The sequence below is a fragment of the Fukomys damarensis genome, unplaced genomic scaffold (genome assembly GCF_012274545.1).
Source record: "Fukomys damarensis isolate Sample0158 unplaced genomic scaffold, DMR_v1.0_HiC HiC_scaffold_26, whole genome shotgun sequence".
Classification (NCBI taxonomy): domain Eukaryota; kingdom Metazoa; phylum Chordata; class Mammalia; order Rodentia; family Bathyergidae; genus Fukomys; species Fukomys damarensis.
The window spans coordinates 29683699-29705834 of record NW_022900938.1 but is presented as its reverse complement, the minus strand read 5'-3'; the positions used below and the strand labels follow the sequence as shown (position 1 = coordinate 29705834).

The window sequence follows — 22136 nt, the reverse complement described above, 5'->3', positions numbered from 1 at the left end:
AGTTATCCCAATTTACTGTGTTGAGTTGGCATTGTACAGAAATTAACAGCCATACTGGTCCAGAAATATTTTTTTCCATCTGTACAGGGGTAACACACTGTATTAAATATGTAAGGTCATATCTATGTGGGTTTGATTACAGAAGCTAATAAAGTATTCTCTAAATAATAAAAAAAAGAATAAGATAAGACTACAAGAGCAAGAAGCAATTTAAATATGTTAAGGGACCATTTTTATCTTCAGAATTAAGGATTATTTTAATATTATATCATTGCCTTTTCTCTTTTACTTTCCTTTTTAGTTTTATTTTAGGATTTCCTATTTTTAATGTTTATACAGAGATTTCTTTAACTGAAATACCGAATAGTTTCTCTGGTTTGAAAAACTATAAGAGTACACAAGATCCTAATGAGGTAATTAATAATGTGAAATAGGAAGAAAATGGCTAAAGGTGTAGGGAAAGTGGGAAGGGTGGGGCAAAGGTAATAAGGGAGAGGAAAAAAAATAAGAAAATGAAAAAATGGAAATATAGTGTTTGTAAATGGGGAGGGGAGGAGGGGGTGAAGGGAGGGCAGGGACAAGGGGGAAAAATGAGAACCAAGACCTGTCATGTAAAAAGGTGTAGGGAAAGTGGGAAGGGTGGGGCAAAGGTAATAAGGGAGAGGAAAAAAAATAAGAAAATGAAAAAATGGAAATATAGTGTTTGTAAATGGGGAGGGGAGGAGGGGGTGAAGGGAGGGCAGGGACAAGGGGAAAAAAATGAGAATCAAGACCTATCATGCAAAGGTACAGGATCCCAATAATGAATGTAACTGTATTGTATACCTAGATTGTTGTACTGATAAACTCAATTTAAAAAAACTTATGTAATGATAAAAGTTACTAATGTACAGTCTGCTACAATCCACACTCTGCTAGGCACCTGTATCTTATTAAATGCTCAAGGAAACTGGCAAATATTGTTCCTACCTCATGGCAGAAGAAAGTGAATCTTAAAAAACTAAGATATATACACTGGTACTGAAAGCCAGGATATACCCTCAGCGCTTCTTAACTTAATATACATTGCCTAAGTAATTACCAACATTTCAGAAGTACAGTTAAAAAGGACAAATTAAATGAGATATGACAATGCTACCTGTTTACTTTGATGATAATTTTGTTAAGTGCTAAACTATCACGAAATATTTTCTCCTCCAAAACATAAATTCAACAGTAGTTGGTCCTCTTTTTCTGAAGCTTCCACGTTAATGAATTCAACAAACCTGGTACACAAATATTTGGAAAAAATTGTATATGTGCTGAATATATTGTCCTTATCCCCTAAAACTGTAACGACTGTTTATATAGCATTTACATTATAGTAGGTATTATAAGTAATCTAGAGATGGTTTAAAGTATGCAGGAGGATGTGCATGGGTTATAGGAAATACTAGGCCATCTATACAAGGGTTTTGAGCATCTGCAGCTTTTGGCATCTTGAAGGAAAGAAGGGTTTCTGGAACGATTCCCCACCAGGCACCAAGGGACCAATAAACCTAGCTAGTAATTTAAAAATATTTCATAAATGTTATTTGTTTAATCCAGTTGCTCTTATCTAGGAGTGGTTTTGTCACCCAGTGACATCTGATAATGTCTGAGGACAGTATCAGTTATGCCTGGGGATGGAGTTGTGCCTGGGGAACATGCTCCTAGCTTTACTGGGTCAGAGCTGATGATGAGACTGCACACAGAACAATGCACAAGACAGTACCCACCACCAGTGGAGAATGATCTGCCTCCTGTAACACTGAAGTAGAGAAGACCCAATTTAATCAGAATTCAAATGTCACACCTCAAAGTTGCAGTCATATTTAAAAAAAATATTTCCAAAAAAACTATTGCCTTGTGTCATTGAAGGACCCAACACACCATGACAAATCCACCAGCACCAAGCCGATGTGACTGAGGAAGTTTCTAATTCCATTCCCCCCTAAAAGAAAGAACAGCTTGCGAATGACTAATCTTCTGTTGGTATCAAGAAACGTACAAAATGAGTTTGAAACCAAGTTATACCAGAAAGAAAACTGCCAAAGTCTACTAGGGTTTGTGTTAAAAGAGCTCAGGAACCAACCTGAGATGGTTCTGATTGGTAAAATTCAGGCTGTTTGGGCATCACCGTGTAACAACATCAAACGAAACACCATATATGACCAATTATATGCACTCACTATATTAAAAAAATAACAACCCAAACTCATCCTTTCTGTTCCTCTTTATATCTTGCTAGTTTCCATCCATTATTTTAAAAACTGGTGAAGAGATAAAAAGACAAATTTATTGCCTCCCTTTTCTGACTGAATTCTATATACATGATAAAGTACCTTACATGAGGTTTGCTTTTGTAGAAATATCTCAGCTAATAAAGAAATGCTTGCTACAGACGATCACAATCACCCTTTTTCAATTCCTAGTAAAGACACACACACAAGTACCAAAATTCAAAGTCAGGAAAGGTAACATGTCTACTAATGGAAGTACAAAATACCAATTATGAAATGGGTTTTGGTTATTCTTTTATTTTCCCTTTCTTTTCTTTCTCCTTTTCCTTGTTCCTCTCTTTCCTCTCCTCCTCTTCAATATCGAGACAGTTTGAGGAAGTTGCCCTGGTTGGGCTTGAACTTGAGATCCTTCTGCCTCATCCTTCTAGAGTACTAAGATTACAAGTGAGTACCTGCCACCCCCCTAGCCCTGAGGGACAATCTATGCTGCTCAGGCTGGCCTTGAATTCTGGGACTCAAGTGATCCTACTGCCTCAGCCTCCTCAGTAGATGGCCCTAGAGTGAATGCCACTGTGCCTGGCTCCTATAAAGTACTACCAAAAATGTTATCTCCAAAACCTGATCACATCTTTAGATTTAATAGTAAATTTACAAATAAGAGGGGACAAAGAAACATTAGAACAATTAGAAGTGATACCCCAGGATGCATGAATAAAATTCTGAATGAGACAAGCTGTAAGGTAAATGACATGGTTTCTTCAATTAATTAATTGCAAATTTCAAAAAATAAAAGTAAATTTTAGAAACATTACTTCTATAAAGTAACACTGGATTTTATGGCAAATCACAACAGAATTTCAATGATACTGGAAACAAAGCAGTATGTATCAAAATTAAGATAGCTAAAGCAGAACTTAGCAGTAAATATATATTAAATGCTTTTAAAATGTTTAGAAAACTAAAAAAATTATGACAATAATTTCTAGGGACTACTCTAGAAAAGCAAAGACGGTCAATACCAATACATATAAGGAAAACTATATTCGATAAATTAAAACGGAACTCTGATTAATATAAATAAGCAGCTTGCATTTTGCACAAAGAGCTTGACCATGCTGACTATGTACAGTGATAAACATGTGGACACCACTTTATCATTTAAGATTCTTACATATACCAGATTGATTTCTTAGAACAATGCTGTGAAGGAGGTGCCAAAAGTTATTCTGAGCCCTTTTGGGGGGATGCTAGCATTTATCTGCCAGGTGTAGAAAATGTAAGCAGTGGTTCACCCCATTTCACATCTAAGAAACAAGGGACCAGAGGTTTAAATAACTTAAGACACATGAGCATTAAATGGTAATAATGAAACTAGTATCCATTTAGATATTAATACTGTGGTTTTTCTTTTTTATGTCATTTTCATTTTAAGACAGAATCTACTAAAATGAATGTGGATATATAATTAAATTTAGTTAGAACAGTAGGCTGGAAATTCACATGGAGGCATAGCATGATAAATGTAAGAATACTTCAAATGTTGATTTCCAGACATCTGGTCATCCTCCACACTAATTGATCTGTCTTCACTTACGACTTTATGTAAGGGTGACTGCATGAGGGTTAAACACAAGTCAAGTGAATACTTCAGCTTACTTAGAAAAATTTCTTCTTTGTAGAAGAGAGGGTGAAAGTACCTGCATGCAAGGTTCAAAAGAAGTGATGATATCAATAAAATAAAATAAAAATGAAAAAGGAGGTAAAAAACATTTATAACATTTGGATTGCCCATGTACATGCTGACACTGTAAAGGAGCTGTTTTAATTTCACTATTCCAATCTCTTAAGGTTCTCCTTCCATAGCTGAAAAAGAATATCAGAAATCAATGCATTCAACATTCTCAAAATGAGGCTAAAAAGATTATGGAATTTGCTTGGGGTTACATATGTGGAGAGTGGCAAAGTCAAGAGCGAAAGCCAAGAACAAGTTACAGAATGTTGTTTCTAGAAAGAACCACAGACACACCTTTTCCCAGTTTTAAAATTATTACTATATAAGTGGGAAGCAAAATCCAGACAGATAAAGCTATTTCCTGTAAGAGGTTGGCAGGGCCAACAAAGCCTCAGAACTAAAATGCCTATTTTCTGACTCTTAGCCAGTATATAATCTAAGGTCCTAACAATTTTCAACTTTGATGTGGCTACTTCATGACAGCCACTAATTATAAATAATCACACTGCTACTTATGTGGCTTACTTCGTAGAACCAAGCGTTACCACTGTGCTTCAGGAAAATTGGAGATAGTAAAGAAAAAGATTGCAATAATATGTAATGTGTAGTTTATTAAGGTTCTTTTTAAAGCAAGTTTGGTAATTATTAGAGTAATCAATTATCTAAGCCTATACTTTTTAATGGGGAACAAAAGACTTTCAGTGTTTATTATTGGACAATTTTTAATTAAGTTTTTTCTCGGAAAGTAATACATGCTTATTATAAAATCCTATAATAAAGAAATATGAAAAGTAATTCATGGCTGTATCACCCAAAGGTAAGTACTATTAAAATTTTTATGTATTTCCTTTCAGATTTCATGTAAAATTTTTTATTGTATTAAACACATTTATATGTTTTAAAAACTAATTACAAGCTTTTTCCATGTTATTACAAAGTGTTCACAAATTAATGGCTACAAAAGAAAAAAAAAAGTCCTATGATCAGTGCATTGTCATTTTCCTGGACAATTCAGCGGAAATAATCTGAGATTCTCTACATTACCATAGCACTTATATTATCACCCCCCAAAAAAACCTTAGCAAAATTATTCTTCTTGTGTGAGAGTAAGGAATATAAATATATTCACACACAGGATGGTGTAACTATTAAGTATTTATTGAAATTATAACAATTAAATTCAGAAGTCAAGAAGGAGGGGAAATTATAATTTTTTGGGGGGTACTGGGGATAGAACTCTGGTCCTTGCACTTGCGAAGCAGGCAGGCATCTTACAATTATTATTATTTTTTGGGGGGGGTATCAGGGATTGAACTTGGGTCCTTGAGCTTGCAAGGCAGGCCTCTGAACCGCTGAGCTAAATCTTCAGCCCTCTTACAATTATTTTTAAGAAATAAAAACCAAAGATTGTCTAAGAATCTTTTTGAGAATGCGTATGTTAATAATGTTAAAAAAGCAGTAATATTAGAAGCTTATTTTCAATTTACCCAACTTCATATTACAAGCCACAGTTGCTACTGATTCGTGTATCTCACCTTGTAAAGGTAACTTACTGAAGACAGTGACAGAAGCGGTTACAGAAGGAGCAGGCGAAAGAGGTAAACTGTACAGATCATGCTTGTTCAAGTATAAAACAACATTGGGTTGAAAAAGTAGTCTACAGATTACATAATGCCACATCAGCATAATTTTGAACTTCTCTATGCATAAAGTATACAATTGCCCCTTCACTAAATTTTTCCTTATCCTAGTAAAATGGATTTATGTTGAATAAGACTGCTTTTGTTAGACATCACACATACCAACATTGCCTAATATCTCCAAATTTTAATATGTTACATTGTTTGTATACATTAAAACTATAAACTATCTGGAAAGTTTATGCGATTAGATTGATTCATTTTTTAGATTTTATTTTCAGTACTAACTTTAGAAAAGAAATTGGAGAGAAATTTCCAAATTGGAATGATAATTAAGCCAACACAAAACCACAGTGACTCTACTATATTAGAACAATGAATTTACATGTAAATTTTATTTTCCATTTAAATATAAAAGCCACAAAGAATTGTGTTAAATTAGACCAAAAAAGCCAGGAATAATGAATGCAAATTTAGTCCTAATTACTTGGGAGGCTGAGGCATGAAGGTCCCCTGAGTTCAGAATAAAAGACAAGCGAGGGCAACAAAATGAGACACCTGTGTCAGAAAGAAAGGACAAAGAGGAGGAGGAAAGGAGAGAGAGAGAGAGAAGGAGAAAGGGGGAAGGGAGGGAAGAAAGAAGAAAAAAGCTCCACAAAAATTAAAATTTATAAGTAAATAGAAAATTATAAAATGTAAATGGTAGCTGAAAAGACAAGTTTTATTCATATTTCAATAAATAAATGATTTATATTTAATTTACATTTCGTATTTTCTTTTTTGTGGTACCAGAGATCGAACCTGGGTACTTGCGCTTGGCAGGCCGGCCACCGAACCGCCGAGCTAAATCCCCGGCCCCAACATTTCGTATTTTCTTATTCCCAATGCTATGTATTTACTTGTCTATAGGATCAATTAACTCGCCATTATGAACCTGAGAGAACACACACACACACACACACACACACACACACACACACACCTGAGTATATATTTAAGTAAATGAGTCAACTAAAACATCGAACTCACCTCCACTGATATCCATGGCATATAATTCTCTCAGGCCCAGATCATTAAGAGACACTGTCAAGTCGAGGGGTTCCTGAGATTGATAATCTTTCAGCAGCAGTGTGTGCAATGGGTCAAACTCACACTTGCTACAGATAATAGGCACGAGTTCTTGAAGCGATGCGTGTGGACTGACTCTTACTATGGTCTTCTGTGTTTTCTTAAAATTGATCACTACTCTCACGGTTTTCTGAAACACAGATTAAAGCCATAGTTACACCATAATTTTCTGAAACAAACTTTCTATAACGGTGTCTGGAATAACAAGTGAATCTGCAATTACGTATTTATACAACGAACAGTTCTTTACTATTCTGGTGTAAAATTCTTTTTCAGTCATGTTACTTTCTAAATCTAAAGCAAATTCTAAGAAAAAAAAATACTGGTTTAAGTTATCTAAAGTCCCAACCCTTACATAGTAAAATATTAAGTTGATTTAAACCAAAAAGGATCAAAAGTCTCATATCTAGTACTAATATTTTTACATTTTTCTTAAATACTTTAAAATCAGCACTACAAATGCTTTATTGTGTCATTTATTCAAGAAATATTTGTATTTTGAATGCGATGTCAACTGTCTTAATGAAAAAATGGGTATTTTAAAAAAACTAAAATATTTGTATTCTCTCTATTCAAAGTAGGACAAAATAAGAGAGCTTCATGATATTTCTCATATCATGTTATCAATACATGAAGAGTAATGACTGTGAGCAGCTTTTGTTATTCTTACTGTATTATACTTTGGTTAATTTAAATACAATGATAATAAAATTTTTATTTAGCTAATACTAATAGTTCAAAATTACTAGGAATTTTTAAACCATTTTGTCTTATTTATGTATGTTAGCAACACCTGGTTATACTTAGTGAAATTTACAGTTTGCAGATCCTTAAAGACATTTATTCATAAAAGCCATAAATATAATTGAGGGGCCTTGATACTGATAATCTATGTTCTACAGAATACAAAAAGCTACTTTCAGCATGATAAATAATATGGATATGCAATACATAAGAACAAACCTAGATAGTAGGCAATCCAATATCTTAGATAATATTTAATATCCAATCACATATTAAAGTGAAATGTTTATTATGAAAAATACTGCCAACTTTTTTGTAAATGTTTCATAATATGAAGAAAATGCAAATACGCATATTCCAATAGTATCTAAATGAACTACTATTTAATAGTGTATACAAGATTTCATTTATGACATGAAAAATGGTTGATGTTCATAATAAAAGAATTTTTTTTTTTGGTACCAGGATTGAACTCAGGACCTTAAGCTTGTGAGGCAGGTGCACTGCCACTGAGCTAAATCCCTGGCAAGAATATTTCTTAATATCAAAAACTTCTACAGCATTATGGCAATAGAATAATTTTATAAAGAACTCTGATAAAGGGACTGGGAATATAGCTCAGTGGTACAACATTTGCCTAGCATGTGCAAGGTCCTGAATCTAATCTTCAGTACTGCAAAAGAAAGTATAAGTACATTACAAAATATATAAAGAACTGATCACATTAGAATAATTTTGGTTAAAAATATACATTAAAGAAAACTGAGTCACTGTGTAGCATGAAAAACAGTAATTTGGCCATGAGGAAGTTACAACTGCCACTTATTAGAGAAGCCAAAATATTATTTTAATAAATTAAAAAATATAATTTCATTAAAAGTTCTAAAACTTTAAATATAACTTTTTTTTAGTACCAGGGATTGAACTTGGGTCCTTGCACTTGTGAGGCAGGCGGCAGAACCACTGAGGTAAATCCCCAGACTAAATATAACCTTTTAAAATACAACTTAAAACACAGCACACCCATTCTGGTTCACCTTTGATACAATCATATTGCTCACATTATTATTATTGTTATTATTTTTGGTACCAGGGATCAAACTCAGGACCTTACACATGCGTGGCAGGTGGCAAAACCACTGAGCAAAATCCCTGGCCCATATTGCTCACATTATAGCATCTACTGTCTAAGCTATTCCCCCAATTCTCATTGATCCAAGGATCAATAACCAAATGAATCCTAAATGAAGTGGCCCAGTACAACATAGTAATCATGTTCAGATCAAATTTGATCAGAAAGTCAATTTTTATTTCATTTATAATGAGCTTCAGATAGTGACTAAAAAAATCAACTTAATAGTTCAGTCATTAGACATCATAATCTACGGTGGAATCCTTACCTCTGGTATTATAGGTGTAGGTTTTTTCTTATCCAAATTTTTTGGCTTCAAAATTACTTTCTCTACGTCCAACATTCCTATTGGTGTGTTTGGCTTAAATTTAATGTTATGCTTCTCAGCTGACAGCAGGTCAATTGTGTAGCTCGAGGGATTTAAGTGATATTGCGCACACAGGAATATCAACAAGTCCATCATAGGCTTACTGAAAAACAAGAGTGATGCTGATCATACACGTCCATAAAATGATTTCATTAGCTTTGAAAGTTATTGTTTTGAGAATTATTCTTAGGGTATGTTTATCTTCAATAGACAAAGTACAACTACTATATAGTACCTGTGAAAGCATCTTTAAAAAAATCTATGTTATTTAAGCAAGCTGGGTGTGGAGGCACATGCCTATAATCCCAGTTGTCTGGGTAGCTGAAGCAGGAGGATCACAAACTCAATTCCAGCCTGGGCAATTTAGCAACTTAATGAAAACACAAGAGGCTAGGGTATTAGTCAGTGCAAAGGTCTTGGGTTCAATCCCAAGTACCAGAAAAAAAGATATTAAGCAGACAAAATTGTAAGAGTTAAAAAGTCCTACATAGCTTGGAAGAGAGCTTAGTTCTTAATGTTGGCTCAATAATTACTATATGTTTTTATTTGCCCTTTTTCACATTATAAATTTGAGGAGGAGGAGGAGTCCTTTCCTTAGGCAGAACAGGCATTTAGTTTAGCAGCACTCCTTCACAAAACTGTTTGGAGCAATGGCAGCCCTTAGTTTATGAATTGGATGTACTCCACAGTTCTCAAAGAATGAAGCTTTCGGAACAACCACCACCTTTTTGGACTTAGAAAGAGCAAGAATTACCGATGTAAGGAGACCCACAAAATCCTAAAGAGTGCAATACAGATTTCTTTAAGTCAAAGAGTATTTACTTAATATTTCTTAGGCTCCAGCATCATAGCTCAGTATTAGGGGTACCTGTTACCTAGATATAACTCTCTACTAGATAGACTAAGTAGGACAAGAGTCACAAAGTCCAACCTGCAGGCTAAAATGGGCATAGTGTGTTTGTAAAAATAAAGTTTTTCTGAAACATAGCCAGGTCTGTTTCTTTCCATAATAGCTCGGGCTGCTCTTGTGTTACCACAGCAGTTTGAAGTACACCCGATGTAGACTGTACAGACCACAAAATCAGTATTTTTTATTGTCTGAGAGAGAAAATGTTTACAGGCCCACGTGTTAGACAATAAAAAAGTAACCAAGCTGGGTGCAGTGGTTCATGCCTATGTTCCTAGTCCTGGGGGAGGCTGAGGCAGGAATTTGGTGATTTACAAGACTCTGCCTTAAAATAAAGAATACACAGGACTAAGGATGTAGCTCAATGGATGTGAAGGCTGTAGCTTCAAATCCCGGTACTGTGCCAATAAAAAGTAAATGCATGAGATCGTTAAATACTAATGGCAATACAGCACCTATTTTTATAGGAATTTGCATACTCAATTTGAGATTCATTTTATTTATTTATCAGTATATACTGGTCATACATAATTACATTCATCTCAGATAATTCATATATATGCATTTTACAGTCTAGTCATTTTTACTTATTTTTTTTATCCCCAGATCCTCCAGATACTTCTCAGTCTTTTGGTTGGCTTTGCAAAGACGTCAGTAGTTGACACAGACCAGTTTTCATCTACACCATCCACAGATCAGTGTGATCTCTGGGTCTTTGTTAGCTTTTAAGGAACAAACTCTGAAAACTCTTTTTGTTATCACCTGATTTACTTAAATGCCTGGCCCTCCTAGATTGTCAGTTCCCACACAGGAAAAAGGCACTAAAACACCATACAGAAGTCCTGTTCTCATAGATGGAGGTGTAGGTTCGGGGTTTGGGGTAAACAGGTGACAGGCCATTTTGCCCCACCGGAAATATACACGTCAGTAAAAACGAGTCTCCAGTTTCTTAACTGCAGATAGAAACCTAACTACTGGCCCTCAAGGACAGGAGGCTAGGAATCTCATTCTTCAGCATGCCTATTTTCACGTGGCCCCTCTCCACCCTCTCCTGGTTGAAGAAACTGTTTGGGACCTCTTGGGCTTTAGTTTTGCCACAGAAAGAGTCTCCTGCCAGGGTGGGGAATGGTCAGTTGTTTAGAGCTGTGTGATCTCAAAGTCAAACAAAATTGTACATAGATTTTCAGCTCTGCCTGTGGTCAGCCCCTGCATCACCCTCTCCTTCTTGGTTGACTGCAGTTCCTAGGCTGCCAGCATCCCATGTCTGTCACAAAGTGGTGCATCCCTTAATGGCCTCGCTTCTCTTCTCTCCCACTCTACAGACATCAAGAGAAGTAAATGTACAAGACTAAACCCTATAATTAAAAATGTTCTCTGGAATATGTTTTGTGCTTCAAAATATATTCCCTATGTCTCTGTCGCTGTTACAAAGTAATATGTAGGAGTTTCAAGTCCTCCTCCTAAGCAGCACACTATGCCCACATATAAATGTATCCATAGTTGCCTAAATTTTGATTTTCAACAGGACATTCTAATTTTACCCAAAGAAAGACTGGCCTAGTGGTCATACGAAAGTTTCTCTTTATTTTATTCATTAAGTTTATTGGTACATTTTAGGTACACATCATGACTGCACTTATCAGTGGGAATTTATACCTGCACATGATATAGCCTGGTTCTTGATTTTGCAAGTCACCTTCCCTCCCTTCCACCCCTCCAACTCCTTTACAGAAGCTTTGTTTCCATTTTTTATTTTCTCATATTTTCTTTCCGCTCTTTCCTTCTCCCACCCCACCCCAGGTCCCCTTACCCTTTGAACCTTTTATTTCTTGGCAATATACTACTCTGTGGGACCAAACTGATGCTGCATATCGGTTCTACATTTGGAAATGGTACTGTCTTTGAGAGTAGAAAGAGTTAAGAAGAACTAGATAATGTCTACGTAAATATAACACAAATCTATTTGTTATGTACAAGCTGGAAGACAGAACTTACACTGCCAATCAAATAGAGCTGTTTGCTCTTGTCTCTGTGGAAGTGGTCTTCAGATTGTATTTCTCTCTCTCTACATATACAGCAAATGTGTCAAGTAATAAATGTGAAAATATTAACAGGTACAACTCAAACATCTTTTACTTCCTAAGTACATAACTGTTTATAAATCTGTCTGAAATATAAGTTAAAACAAAAGTTGTAATTTTAACTGTTAAAAGTATTTAAGGAGGGGCTGGGGATTTATCTCAGTGGTTCTGCCGCCTGCCTTGCAAGCGCAAGGTCCCAAGTTCGATGCCTGGTACCAAAAAAAATAAAAACCCAACCAAACAAACAAAAACGGTATTTAAGGATAAGAACACTTCAGTTTTAATTGGTGGGACTGAAAAATTCTGTATCTAGGCTCCGGTACCACCCTACACCCACAACTCGTCAGCCTCTGCTGGGGGAAGCGGTCATGGGCCTCCAAAAGCTGTTCTTGGAGGACTACTTTCCTCCTTTCCTCTCCCAGCATCCTAACCCCCTAACAATGACCCTTCATAATTTAGTTTATTTTTTATGATTCAAAATACCAAGTCAGAACATTTCTGAAAGTCGGAAAATGCAGATAAGCCAAAAAAATTAAAACACGTTATTACTGAGCAGGCAGATTACACTACTCTTAATGTTGCGGGATCTGATCTCCTCGTCACAGACACATATGTGTGCTCACACAATGACACACATACAGGTCCGTGTACAGTCTTGGCAGTCTACTGCCTATGCCATCTGTAACTTGCTTTTGTCCAGTTACTGTTTTCCGATTTTCATGTCAAGAGAACTTTACAGTATCCTCTGTATTCAAACCATGCCAATCACAGAGAGATATTTATGGTGCTTTGTTTTTATAAGGAATATGTGCATATGTTTGCTAGACATTTTCTTAAGTCAATTTTTATAAAGGTAACAATTTATAATTGCCTCTGAACATTCAAGATAAATGACCAGTAGAGTCCAGTATAAAGCGGTGACTTTCAAAGAACTTTTTTTCTTTATAAGTGTCTCTTTTCGGTATTTAAAAGTTTTATCAGCTATGACTACCCATTCTATTATCTTCAAATCTTATTTATGTTATCTTCTTTACAATGTTTCTTCTGTTGTAATTCTTTTTTAATTGTATATATTTACAACATATGTTTACTCGCATTTTGGGGAATTAGTATACATATATGTCCTATTTTAATAAGTTTTGATCCTCTTCCCCCCATCCCAATCTCCCTTCTCCATTTCCAAAGAGACTATCTTCCCTGCTTCCTCTCTTCTTTCACTGTCTATATTTTGGGTTATAGGAGAAACCATATCGAAAATAGACGTTTTCTATTTTCATTTGACAAAGCTATACCTCTCCTGGGTGTAATCCCTGAAGAGTTAAAGTCATCATCATGCTATAGTAATACATGCATGCCCTTGTTTATAGCCACACAATTCACAATAGCTAAGCTCTGGAAGGAGGCCAGATGTCCATTAACAGATGAATGGATAAAGGAAATGCAGTATTTATACACGATGGAGTCTTATTCAGCCATAAAGAATGAACTGATGCTATCTGCAGCAACATGGGTAGGTATTGGGCCCTTAAGTGAAATAAGTCAGGAGCAAACTTAGAGCATGATTCAATAAGCATTCTCAACTTTGACATTAGATTTGTTATACGTATTGGACTTACTCCATTTTGTGTACACATGGGTAGTTAGCAATGACCTCAGTGGGTTAACATAACATGGATACATATCAGTAATAATGGAAAATAGTTTTTAAATGTCCATACTATTATTTGTATGTCTACTCAGGTTGTTGGTATACATTTATAAGGGACATAATTCAATTCAACTCAGTATTGAAGGTTTATTAAAAGTAAGTAGAATACATTTTTAGATACCAGGGCAGACATATAGAATCCTAGAACAAGAAAGAATCTTATTCAGACATGCGTGCATATTAGATGCTTGAAAGCCATCACAAATACTATCATTATTCACTTCTGCTTTCCTAGGACGTCCCTAATGACATCTTTTATTCTGAGGTCATTACTAATAGAATAGCATCCTTTCAATACGGTGTTACAAACTGGTTAACAAATTCTGTAGCAAACTTATCATTAAGTCACCTTGTTTAGAACACATGTAGGATGTGGAAATTCACAGACGTTTTGGCACATCTTGTATGATCTTTTTGTTGTTGCTGTTGTTTCGCAGTACTGGGGATTAAACCTAGGGCCTTTGCATTGAGCCATATCTTTGGCCCTTTTAAAATTTTTATTTTGAGACAGGGTCTTGCTAAGTCACTAAGTTGCCCAGGCTGGACCCAAACTTTCAATCCTCCTACCTCAGCCTCTCAGAATTACAGGTGTATGCCACCATACCCAGCCTCCTAGTTGCATCTTTAAAACATAGAGGTAGAAATCTTGTCTTATTCATTAGGTAATACAAGAGGGCAGGGTCACTGTTAATATGTGTGTGACGAATGCAGAAAGGGCCACCGAGGATTTAGGGATAATTTAATGAAATCATCAATCTATAAAGTAAAATTATAGTCAAAAGCCTGTTTCACACCATTGTCCCATCCTGATTGGCAATACTTTAGTTACCAAGCTACTAAAATGTAGCCAAAGACTACTGGATTGAAAAGTCAGAAATTCTAATACTGACTGCTCTATGAGTTCTGTATGTGTTGTGCATAATCTGGTCCTGTAACCTTTCCAACCTCACTTGTTTCCTTCATAAACTGGGAGGAGCTTTTATAGTGGCTCAAATGATTTAACAGATATGAAGTACACCGAATTTTTATTTCTAAAAGGAAATGTGGGAATCTTCCAAAGAACAGGTTTTAAAGAGTTAAAAAAAATGGCCTCTCAAGAAATCATTTCCTTATAAGAACAAAAAGACCTCAAGTAATAATGCAAAGCAGACTCTGCTACGTAATAAAATAAACAAAAAATAAAAGCAATGTGACAATAAGGAGAAAAGAGATTGACATGCACTTGAATGGAAAGCGCTGATCGAGTTTACACACTTCTTATCCACTTTCATGAATTTGCCGCAGGTTACAGATAGTCTGCTGAGTATGCTCCTAGCTTAGGCACAGGAAGACGAGTGTCTTTCCTGTGGTGAACCTGTGGTCCAACCTGCTAGCCAACTGCTGTCAGGTACATCCGTTCAGGGTAAACATCCTCAGTCCCGAATTGTTATCATTGGCAGAAGTAGTCTGGCATCCAGGTTGGATAACTGGAAACAACTATATCAAAGGATTATTTCATTTTCTGTGGGTGTAATTTGTGACAACCACAGGATACAGGACCAGCTTCAAAGTCAATGCCTCCTTTTTCCAGAGTTATGGGTCCTTGATGGTAGAGTTAGAAAGTCTCTAATTCCTTTCCTCAGCGGTCAAGGCCAAATGCTGAGGGTTCAGTTAAATACTCCAAGCACACGGGGGGGGGCGCTATGACTGGGAAAACTCTTGGCACTACTCAGTGCTGATGTCCCACCTATGTGTGATGAGAGCACTGCTTTCAAGACTGTCACTTAAATGCATTAACATAACCACAGTTTTCCAATATGTATTTTTTCTAAAGTACATGGATTTGCTTTCAACAACTATACTTTCTCATCATCAGCTACTTTTACAAAGATCTCAGCTGTACACAGCTTCTGTACCTTGAACAACATTGTTCAAGCAAAATTATCTAACAGAAAAGTCACTGTTTTTCTAAATCCCTCATTCAATGTCCCTTTGGTCCTGGGAATGAAGCTGGCAAAGAGACCATAGGGATGCAGCTCAGTGGCAAAGCACTTGCCTAGCATGTGCAGGGGCCCCAAGTTCTTCCCCAGCATAGAGAAAACAAAACCAAATTGCTAAGTTGAGATCCTGCTAGAGGGGAATTTGCATTTAGGTATAAATGGATCCCAGATAACATCTTGAGGCCACTGTGTCCCTAAAGGTCTAGATAAGATTGACCTCACCCCATCCCATTTCCTATAGAAGATTCATCCCTAGTTCTCTATACCTGACGTCACCTCCAACACTAATTTTATATCCTAGCACTTTAGACTCTTGCTTTTCAGCCTCTGTCCTTTCAGATCTTTCTTTTCTTAATTTAATTCCTACCTCAGCCTTTGTGACAGTTTGTAAGTCACCAAGATGAGGTTAAAAAGCACATTACACAGCAAACTCTTTATGTTTGCAGGTTAGGCCACATGTGGGGTCCTTTCACCAATCCTGCCACTGCGCAATGTCTCTCCAATCCTGGCCTTCTTCTACTGCCTCCCCATCCTCCTGCCTCTTGTGTTTCTTGCTGTGTTGGCTTCAATCCTGTCAGCTCACTGCTTATATCTGGAATCTGACTGTCAAACCCACCATCTCCACCTAAGTTTTTGCAGTGTCCTGGTAGCAGCTCCCTAGGCTATTCCACATATAGCAGTCAGAATATAATCCTTTAAAAGCATAAAGTAGATCAAAAGACTCAAGAACTTTTGCTGGCTTTCTGTCTCACTCTTTAAAATCTCAGGTCTTCACCTGAACTCCATGAAGTACTTATTAAGATTATCACTATTATTTTTATGCCTACTGTTTTCATCTTTGCTGGCTGTTCTTTTATTTTTATCCTGTTAAAATACATGAGCACACTCTTGCCTCTGAACCTTAGTATTCCAGGCAGTGGCTTTGTGTGCTTTTCCCAGATGGCCTATTCCCTCAGGTCTCTATTCTAATGCCACTTTTCAGCCGGGGCATCCCCTATCCTCTTCTATCACTGCTGGACATTCTATGTAAGTAACTTGGTTGTTCTTTGCTCTCTAGATCAGTATTTTGCATCCAAATGGGCTAAAGTGCTTGGCAAAGCACAGGTTGCTAAGCCTCACCCTCAAAGTTTCTAATTTAGTGGTCTTGGCTGGGGTTTGAGGATCCTTAGAAGTATCCATGCTGATATTGCTATCATTGATCACACTTTGAGAACCAAGGTGCTTACAACTACTCTTGGCCAGTATGGGAGACACTCATCATGTGGTGTCTGTTTAAACTGAATTTAAATGAAAAGTAAATGGCATTTAACCACCAGTTCAATGGCCACTGTACTGGACAGCACAGATTGAAAACATTTCCGTGGTGGCAGAAAGTTCTGTTGGATGCACTGCTAAGGTAGACTTCCTTTTTGTTTTTACTTTTCTTTTTCCTCCAGCGTTATAGCCTCATGTTTATATATCTGGTCTACCTGGAGCTTCACTTTTCATAAGCATGATAGATACCCAAATTTTATTTTGTTTGATAGTTAGTTTTCTATTTAAAATTCAGTTCTTTCCTCAGAAATTTGATTCTGTTATCACATGAAGTAATAGGCAGCTACAGTTTTATAAGGATCTAAACCAAAATGTAAGCATGCCTTAAACATAATTTGTGTCATGCTTAGATTTTTAGCATTTTTTAAAATTAGCCTATTACATACTACATATTTATTTTGTATTAACCACATATTTGTCATCAGTTGACAGTTTTCAACAAATATAAATATGATGTGAACTTTTGAAATTCTGAGATCTTTACTTTAACTAAAAGGACAATTATCTAATCCTCGTCATTTTTTAAAGTCCACTTATTTCCAATAGGTGGCGCTGTGCTCCACATAAAATGCTCCTGGGTTCCTTAGCTGACCCAACCTGTGCTAAGTCAGAATTTCAGGTGGTTCTGGACAGGCAAATCAACTCACAAGTCAACATGTCTCTGGGTCATTTTTACAGCACAAGCTCAGAGAGTGAGGTGACTTGTTGGAAGTCACATAGCAAATTATCAAGCAAATTATAACTTCAGTTGGAACGTCAAGCTTCAAGCTCTATTTTTGTGTTTTCATTCATGACATCCTCAGGTTTGCTCAAATCAAAACAAAGTCCATTTATGGTGGAGAGAAATAACCTCCACTGCTATAAATGGTGGTTTTCTCCTTCCTCCCTCTTAATGTTAACCTTTTATCAAGTTTACCAAATTGAAAGTTGTACTTAAAAATATATCCCAAGCAGGAAAAAAGAATTAACATTTACTCAGTGATGAATCACATGCTGAGCAAAACATGACTCTAAGGATTGTTTTAAAAATGTTCTTATTAGTACATGTTTGCATCACATCATGATTATATTTATTGTATCTACATTTTCCCTTACTCTGTAGTGTCTGTAACAGTTTAGGCTGTCAGCTTATTTTCATTAAAAATTAACTTTGCCTAGTACTAGCAGGACTTTCTGAGAAAGACAGACTTTGGCCAGCTTGCCTATAACAGCCATGTCCTTTCATAGTCACTTTTAATAAGGGAAGAGCTGCTTTGGTGAAAATCATAAATTTAGACGCACGTACTTTAAATCACAAACACTTAATATAAAAAATTAGTCATAGTATCTACAAGTCATCCTTAGATGATCAAACTATCAAGAACAAAGTTCTCAAATTCTGTAGTAAAAACACTAGTAACAACAAATACATTTTACTCTCTGAAAAACTCTTCAGCCCTAAAAACAATAAAAATTGGGGGCATTACATTCAGGGCATTCCTGTCCTGCTGTCTGTGTAGAGAAAACATATGTTCTTAAAAGATTCTTGAAAAGCAATGAGGATCATTCCAAATATCACCTCAAAGTATACCATTTCAGTTGCTTTTCCTAACTATATATAAGGGCTTAGGGAGTTAATATTTACTTTAATGAACTAATTAAATGCCTACAGCATTGCTAGAAAATGTGTTAGGTATTATTAAAAAAAAACAATAGCGTCTGCCATGGCTCTCGTGGTTTACTCAAGAAGAAAAGACGTACATATAAATTATAGCATAGGAGAACATTCAATAACCATAGTATAAGAAATCAGGAAAGAAAAAGTTGAAAGGAGGCCAAAGGAAATAGTTACTTCTGGGGACCTTGGGGAGCCTTTATATAGAAAGTGCCATTTGAGTTATATAAATTAATGGGAGAAAACACAGGTGATAAATTCTGCCAGGTTAAAAAAAAGCATGGAAGTGAAAAATATAGAGTATATTTAAGAGAACAAAGAATCATAAGCTTAGAACACACAAAGGAGAGCAGCAAAGGAAAAGCCTACTTAATTTCAGAGAAGAAAATCACATGTCACAATCTCCATAATCAGTAGTTCGGACTTCCTTAGTTTGGTATTGAGTTGCCATCCCTTGCAGTCTTTTATCAAAGGCAGTGCCACAAACTGAGAGGCGCTTTAGTCAAATTAGTCCGTGGGTGCAGGGAAAATCAGAAGACTCCTGGATGAAGGAAAGCAGCCCTCAGTAAAAAGCAGAGACTATTCTGGGTTCTACCTGCACCTCCACACACACACAAAAACAGAAGTCGCCGCCCCAATAAGTGTCAAGCACTCGTAGTGTGTCTTTTAATCCTAGCAAAATTTTCATAGATAGGAATACAGCAATTCAACAGCAGGTAGTGGTCCAGGGTAAAATTACTATTCATGGAAATTTACTAAGGTGTAGGGACTTGGACATGCTGGAGGGTCAGGAGAGTGACAAAGTTGAGGCTCCTAACAAGTAGAAATGTAGTAGAAAGGACTGATATAAGCCTACAATTAGATCTGAAAAAAATTAGATATGATGAAAATGTAGACATGAGAAAATGTAACAAAAAAGTCATAGCTTAGACTTAATGAGAGTGAAGAAAAATCTAGAAACAGAAAGAAGGTGTTAGAAAGGTTGTATTAAAGAAAATACCTAATCATTTCTGTAGTGGGATGGTTTTAAAGAGGTGAGAATCCATGATTCCCCAGGGGACAAAGCAACCCGACTTAGACAGAGGTCCCTAGGGTGAAAGGCAGCGTGCGGCAAGTCTAAGATAATTGTGAAGGGTAAGTCAGGAAAACCATGACTCTGAAACTAAAGCCACTGAGATAAGGGGAGAGAAAAATCAAGAGACTGACTGATAGCAAACAGAAAAGACAGCAATATAAAGAGATTTCTTCCAGAAGAACTGTAGAGGTACATTAGTGATGAAACCAGTATTACTGGTAAACTTCAAGGAAGATCTGGGTAAAAGGTTACTTTCCTTTGTTAACTTATTTTGAATTCAGGGAAAAGAAGAATAACTGACTTTCTTACTCTCAATCATATCCATTATCATTATTATTTAAAACCAGAGTAATGGCCTTTTTTCAAGAATTGAGATGACAGCCATAGTCTCTAACTTCGAGGACGCTTTCCTCCCAGAGAAATCCAAGGCAAAGTACAGATGCAGGGAGAGCATTCACAGGTTTCAACTTCATAAATAAAGTGTAATGCATGATCTCCAAAGCTACTTTCTATATAAACAAGTGGCAAAATGAAACTAACTCAAATTTAAGGAGCATTAATACATAATCCCATGTTTTATTTCCTAAACCTGACATACTTTATTCTAATCTATATTCATAATTTGTAAAGTTACATGATTTTGAAAAATCTTAAAATTAAGGCTATTCTAAGTGAGTTTTCTAGAAAAAAGACAGGTTATAGAAATGCAATACCCAAGTTATCGCCTATTCTGTTGTCTCCCATATACACATACTCATACTACACGGAGCTTTCAACAGCTTCACTTTGCAAAATATTCTTAGGCAACAATGGGCAGTTGATGGAAAAATGTAGAACAAGATTGAGTAGAGTCCATGTAATTTTCCACTTCAGAAAGAAATGGAAAATTACATTTGGCTTTGTTCCATTTTTCCAGTTTTTATGCAGGTATTTAAAACTATCAGTCTCCTAACTTACATTCTCACTCCTTGCTAGGATAAAGTTTGATTTTGTATTTCTATTTATTTACCTTATCCTCATTACTAAATTAATCCAGTTGAATTGATGAAGTTAAGAAAATCTTAATTAATTTTACAGACAGATTTGTTTTGATAAATAATATTACATGTTAGAAGTGGTAACATCTACAAATCAAAGATTCAGCTTAAAGTGGAAGGAACAATTTGGAGAGGGTGTTACGGTTTATATAAAATGTCTCTCTAAAGTCTCATGTGTCCAGAAGTGAGGTTTTGGGGAGGTGACTGGATCATGCGGGCTCTGTACTAATCAGGGGACCAATCCACTAAGGATTTCTCAGACGCATGTGCTGAGAGAAGGTGGGGCCTGGCTGAAGGAGATACTTTGATGGAGGGGTGTGCCCTACAGGGTGTATTCTTTTCTCTGGCTTTTCCTGTCTCCCTCTGCTTTCTGGCTGCCACAGGTTAAGACAGTTTCATCCACCACATTGTATCTGCCTTGGAGACAGCTGGTCATCGACTGAACCCTCTGAAAGCATGAGCAAAAATAAACCTCTCCTCCTTTAAAATGCAATTTAAATTTTTTTAAGTCTCTGGTATTTTGTGCCAGTAATGGAAAGTGACTAATATAGAAAGGAAAGTGTTTTTTTGCAGATCACTGACTTACAAAATCAAATCAGTAATTACAGGGCCAGGGATTTGGCTCAGTGGTTCCGCTGCCTCACAAGCTCAAGGGCCTGAGTTCGATCCCCAGTACCAATAAATAAATGAATAAATGAATGAATGAATGAATAAGACCAGTAATTATAACTCCTCTAGGAAAGGCTTATTTAAAATAATAAATAACAAGTAATAACTTCAAATTTTAAGAGTCATTTGGCTTGGTAAAATTCATTTAAGCACTGGTGTTTAAACATTGATGGAAAAATTTTAATACCCTTTTAGCATTTTGCTTTTAAAAATATATATAACTGAATAAAGAATGAAGTATTTTATCACAAAAAAAAAAACCATCAAGAGATCTATTACAGAGGGTTTGAATGACAGAAGATGAAAGAGAAGTCGTAGCATTTAAGTTTCTCCAGCATACCTTCCACGAACAGTAGTAGATTTGATGATATCCCCAGGTAAAACCACTGTAAGGTCAATGTCTTTATCTAGTATGTTTTCTTTCTGTTCCATGACGAAAGCAGCAGATTCTACAGAATCATCAATTGAAGAGACATCCACATATTTTGTCTCAGATGGAGGAAGTGGTGCCTTTGCTTTTGTTTTTCTCCTAAAATAAAATGCAGAAAATAAAATAAATATTCAAAAAGTAAATTCCTAAATATAATTTTATGAACCACAAATATATATATAATTTTCACATCCCCAAAAATGCACAGTAGTAACTCTTAATTGTTTTTTCTTTTCCAAACCACATTTACTTTGCTTTTTTTTTTTTTTTTTTTTTTA

The 22136-nt window shown here is 35.9% G+C and overlaps 1 protein-coding gene across 5 annotated transcripts in view; it reads right to left on the bottom strand.

Annotated features, from left to right (window-relative positions):
* Positions 1–22136, bottom strand: part of Cobll1 (cordon-bleu WH2 repeat protein like 1) — a 71354-nt gene that overhangs the window by 39684 nt on the left and 9534 nt on the right. For all 5 annotated transcript variants that reach the window (XM_010606867.3, XM_010606871.3, XM_010606869.3 and 2 more), the window contains exons 2-4: positions 21769–21957; positions 8906–9107; positions 6663–6891 (exon numbers count right to left, since the gene is read on the bottom strand). In XM_010606867.3, coding sequence (XP_010605169.1) covers positions 6663–6891; positions 8906–9107; positions 21769–21957 — 620 coding nt within the window. The remainder of the gene's footprint in view (positions 1–6662; positions 6892–8905; positions 9108–21768; positions 21958–22136) is intronic.